Source organism: Pteropus vampyrus, unplaced genomic scaffold (assembly GCF_000151845.1).
Source record: "Pteropus vampyrus isolate Shadow unplaced genomic scaffold, Pvam_2.0 Scaffold642, whole genome shotgun sequence".
NCBI lineage: Eukaryota > Metazoa > Chordata > Mammalia > Chiroptera > Pteropodidae > Pteropus > Pteropus vampyrus.
This window is the reverse complement of record NW_011889423.1, coordinates 77085-82437: the sequence shown is the minus strand read 5'-3', so window position 1 is coordinate 82437 and position 5353 is coordinate 77085. Positions and strand designations below refer to the sequence as shown.

Sequence of the window (5353 nt, the reverse complement as noted above, 5' to 3'; positions counted from 1 at the left end):
TATCAACATACCCCACCAGTGGTACGATTGTTACAAATATTGGCCTACATTGACATATCACTATCACCCAAAGTCCATAGTTTACATTAGGGTTTGTCTTTGTGTTGTACATTCTGAGTTTGGGCAAATTATAATGACATGTGTCTACCATGATAATATAATACGGAGTAGTTTCTCTGCCCTAAAAATCCTCTGTGCACTACCTATTCATCCTTCCTTCCCCTCAACCCCTGGTGACCTCTGATCTTTTTACCGACTCCATAGTTTTGCCTCCAGACTGTTGTATAATTGGAATCATATAGTTTGTAGCCTTTTCAGTTGACTTCTTTCACTTAGCATTTGTTTCCTCCATGTTTTTCCATGGCAGGATAATTCATTTATTTTTAGTGTTGAACAATATTTCATTGTACCACAGTTTATCCATTCACCTTAAGGACATCTTGGTTGCTTCCAAATGTTGGTAATTATGAATAAACCTACTGTAAACATCTGTGTGCAGGATGTACGTTTCCAACTCCTTTGGGTAAACATTATTGCTGGGTTGTATGGTAAGAGTACGTTTAGTTTTGTAAGAAACTGTCAAACCGTCTTCAAAAGTGGCTGTAACATTTTGCATTCCTGTCAGTGATGAATGAGAGTTCTTTTGGCTTCACATCCTTGTCAGCATTTGGTGGTGTCAGTGTTCTGGATTTTGGTCATTCTAATAGGTGTGTAGTGGTAGCTCATTGCTACATTTTCCTGATGACTTATGATGTGTAGCATTGTTTTCATTTCCTTATTTGTTATCCGTGCATCTTAATTGGGTGGTTTGTTTTCTTATTGTTGAGTTTTCAGAGTTTTTGTGTATTTTGGATAACAGTCTTTTATGAGATATGTCTTTTGCAGTCTTTTATGAGATATGTCTTTTGCAGTTATTTTCTATTCATCTGGCTTGTCTTCATTCTCTTGACATTGTCTTTCACAGAGCAGAAAAATTTAATTTTAACGAAGTCCAGTTTATCAGTTTTTTTTTTCATAGGTTGTACCTTTGGTGTTTTATCTAAAAAATCACCAAACCCAAGGTCATTTTGATTTTATCCAATGTTATCTTGTAGACATTTTATAGTTTTGTGTTTTACATTTAGGTCTGGGATCCATTTTGAGTTAATTTTTTGTGAAGGATGTAGGATGTAAAGTCTATGAGTAGATTCATTTTGACCTCAGTATTTTGCTGGCCGTTGTCAGAGGGTGCTCTCTGTTACTTGCCATGTGGCCTCCCAGCATGGCTGCTTGTTTCTACAAAGCCAGCAAGAGAGAATGTGCACTAGTAAGACAGATCTTATATTCTTATGTAATGTACTCATGAAGTGACAGCTTATCATTTTTCCTGTATTTGAGTCACAGGTCTTACCCGTACTCAAGGAGAGAATATAAATACCAGGAGGTAGGGATAATTGAGGGCTATAGTATAATCTGTTCTTCACACTATGGGTTACTTGAAACATGGGATTATATTTCTTAAAAACTCTTGGACTACATGTCATTTATTAAGGTTAGACAAATACTCACTTCTTCTGTTGGTTTAATGGTAGTGTTCTGAGAGTGATTTGAGAGTATTCCTCCAGATTTCTTTCTATGCATTTAACGATATAATATGTTATTTTCTGAAATAATCATCCTATTGTACAACCTGATTGCTTCTTAACCTGGTTCTAAATGTTAATAACACCTCAGTATAAGCATATTTCCTTTCTTTCTGTGTTTTAATAAAGTTTTACACTATATAACTTTTATATTTATTACTTTAAAATTATTTTTTTTCTCTCTTGGGACAGGTCCATCAGGAGCGACTCTATCAAGAATACAAATTCAGCAAAGCTGAGGGCCATCTGAAGCAGATGGAGAAGATATATACTCAGCAAATACAAAGCAAGGATGTAGAATTGACCTCTATGAAAGGGGAGGTCACTTCCATGAAGAAAGTGCTAGAAGAATACAAGAAAAAATTCAGTGACATCTCTGAGAAACTTATGGAGAGAAATCGTCAGTATCAAAAGCTCCAAGGTCTCTATGATAGCCTTAGGCTACGAAACATCACTATTGCTAGTCAAGAAGGGACCCTTGAGCCATCTATGATTTCACAGTCTGGTATTTTTGGCTTCCCATTAGGTAAGGAATGATATGTAATATCCAATATCTATTCTTTAAACTAGTGGTTTTTCACACTATGTTCTGTACAGTTCCAGGTAGTCAGTGTAGATGTCAAAGGCCTTGAGTGGTAGTAGGCTCTATGTTCTTCATCCATGCCTCAAACTATACATCACTGCTTTTATCTGTTTTATTTGCTTGTGTTTAAATTACATCTTCAATTTGAACAGTAAATCTGGAGTAAATCTCTCCAAAATAAAATTTTGCAAATTGCAACATTAAATGAAAAGCTATTTATTTGCAATAATAATAATAATAATAATGGCTGCCATTTATTGATTCCTTACCAGGTGCTAGGCACTATTATAAATTTACATATATTCATGTTATTTTTAAAACTTTATAAGGTAAGTGTTATTATCTCTATTTTACAGACGAGAAGACTGAGGTACAGAAAGTTTAAGTAAATTGGTCAGGGTCACAGAGCTATCTTCAGAGCCCACACTTTTAACCATTTGCTATCCTCCAGGAAGGTCATGTTTCACTTTTTTTTCACATGGCAATACTGAGTGCATAGTTCTTAAGCTATTGGGGGTTGTTTGGTTGGTTGGTTCTTTATTTAGTTGTTTATCCATTCGTAAAGTATTTATCAAGCATGTTTCATGTACCAGGTTACTAGGCATAATCCTAGGCAATGAGGATATAAAGACTATGCAGATAGAATTCCTGCCTTTTAGAAATACATGATTTGAATGATACTAGTCCTTTTCTGCTTGTTCGGTGCCTTGGCAGATGCAGTGAATCAAGTGTTATTGTGTATGGGCGTTTGTAGATGTTCTTATTTTTTCCTTGTCTCGATCCACACTTACTTTGATTTCTTTCATATTCACCAGTCTTTCCTGTTCTTTTTGTGTACACTTACCTTTCTACTTTTACTTCTTGCTACCATTTCTGGCTCGAAGCAGATATAGTCAGCATTCTCCTTTAGTTATGTGTTCCCTTTAAAACTTGTAGAAGCCCAGGAATGGTTCAGTGGAAGTTGTTAACCCATTTCCCATTTGTCCGAGAATACTCACTGGTGGTGCTTGTGGCTGTAGCCTTTACTCTGAGATAACTCACAGATTACAGTCCTAATCTTACCCCCAAAGTTTGCCGCAAAATATCTTGCTTTTATTATTATTTTCACGTTGCTCTAGTATATCAGTAGTCTTTGGAAACAGATGACATCGTTCTATTTATAGCATTCTGTTTTTAGTATTGGTATATCCATGTACAAAATATAGTAATTCTTGATTGCTGAAAATGTCAAACCTTAGAAAATGTAGCATTCTTATCTGTGATGTTAAATTTACGCTGGCAGTGAGCTGCACTTTCTTTTTCTAAACAGGAAAAAAGTTAAATGCTTATTTAATCAGATCCATTGTCTGATTTTTCTTAAGGCTGTTCTAATTGATCTAATTGAATAGATCTAATTGATCTACTATGAATATGTGCTAGTTTTTCATAGTTGTTATATTTTTTTGGAGTGTTTATGGCAATCTTTAAAAAATTTATTCTAAAAGAACTTGGGACAAAAGACTTTATGCCATCCAAATATATATGATATTCCTTTGAAGTAGGTTAGATAACATGAATAAAATTACGATATTGTAAATTCTAGCTCTACCAAAAACATACGTTTAAATTACTTTTGGTAATGAGGTCATGGCTATCATTGGAAACTGCTTCACAGGAGAAGGTACAGTATATACTGTGGTCAGGTGGAAGGGGTGGGGCCACTGTAGTCCTTTTCTTGATCCAACATTAGGTTTATATTTTATCTGTCTTGTATGAGTTGAGTTCTGTTAAAATATTTATTGAATTACTTTTGTCTTTTTGGCCCTAAAGATCAATAAGTAAATAGATGTTTAAGTTTTTCCCTTGTTTTTTTCCTAGGGAACAACTCCAAGTTTCCTTTGGACAGTACACCAGTTCACAATCGGGGTGGTGGAGATGGAGATTTTCAATTCAGACCGTTTTTTGTGGGTTCTCCCACTGCACCTGAACCCAGCAATAACTTTTTTAGTTTTGCCTCCCCAAGTCATGAATTAGAGCAGCAACAAGTCTCTAGCAGGGCCTTTAAAGTAAAAAGAATTTAGCTCACTTCACAGAATGTTTCTGTTTATTTCTAGTGATTTAATTTAATGAATAATTTTTATTCTAGATGGGGGTTACCAACCTCCCTTTTCTATTAAATCTTTGAAGTGTCTTCACATTTTCAGTTTTTAAGAAACTCAGTGGAAGCGAGGGATGGCTTTAGAATCTGGTTTCTTTTGCTATTTCCATTATTTAAAGCATGAGCATTTTATTAAACTCAATTTCATTGTGAACTGTTGAGTTTTTACCACTAGTGAAAGGTTACAATGTTATTGGGTGTTTTGTAGATCACTGTTTGTTTCTGTCTGGGCTATTTCTGACTGAACTATGTTTTTATGCATATGTATTAAAGCACCTATGTCATATATCTAAATGTTACTTTAGGTTTTGGTATTTATGCATATATGTATATGTGCGTTCCTGTATATGGCTATTTTGCTGTATTTGACATTATATTTATGTGAAGATTTTGGTCTCAGGAAATGATGGGTATATCTGTAGTTTTTTATTTGGGTGTGTACATTTATTTCTATATGTATTTGCCCTTGTATTAATAACTTGTTTCGAGTGTTTGTGCTCATGTCAGTGAGTGAGAGTACAACTTGATGCACATCTGATCAGTCCTTTTTTCTATTTAAAAATAATTCACATTGAGAGTTATTTTGTAAAGTTGATTTTTACCATTTATTTTAAAATAAAATTACTCTTTCTTAACTGTTTTGCCAGCTGTTGCCTTGAGTTTACTTTAGGAATGTACTTCTACTGCAGAAAACTTAAAATATGTTATTGATCTTGAGAAATTAGATTAATTAAAATACCTTTGAAGATTTATTCCTTGTTTTCCTTTATTAAATAGCGAGCATTTCTGACTGCTATCAAAGATAACTTATTTAAAGCATAGAGTAAAGAAAGAAATTTGAAGGACACTTTCAGTAACTTTATGTCCTATTAGAAGCAAGACTAGAAATCATACTGGTTGGGGAGATAGAACATCTGGGTTCAAAATATGGCTTTTTTGGTTGTCCAAGTTTGAGTTTAAAATTTCTGAGCATTTGTTTGACAAGATACAGCAATTATTTAGGATCAAAAC

The 5353-nt window shown here is 34.2% G+C and overlaps 1 protein-coding gene across 2 annotated transcripts in view; it reads left to right on the top strand.

Annotated features, from left to right (window-relative positions):
- CCNB1IP1 (cyclin B1 interacting protein 1) overlaps positions 1 to 5094 on the top strand; it is a 24467-nt gene extending 19373 nt beyond the window's left edge. Inside the window, exons 2-3 of one of the 2 annotated variants that reach the window (XM_011385014.2) lie at positions 1815 to 2148; positions 4063 to 5094. In XM_011385014.2, the coding sequence (XP_011383316.2) occupies positions 1815 to 2148; positions 4063 to 4265 (537 nt within the window). In that variant the 3' untranslated portion in view covers positions 4266 to 5094. Of the gene's footprint in view, positions 1 to 1814; positions 2149 to 4062 lie in introns of those variants that run through there. The other variant, XR_002778176.1, reaches the window with a different exon arrangement.
- The last annotated feature ends 259 nt before the right edge of the window (positions 5095 to 5353 follow it).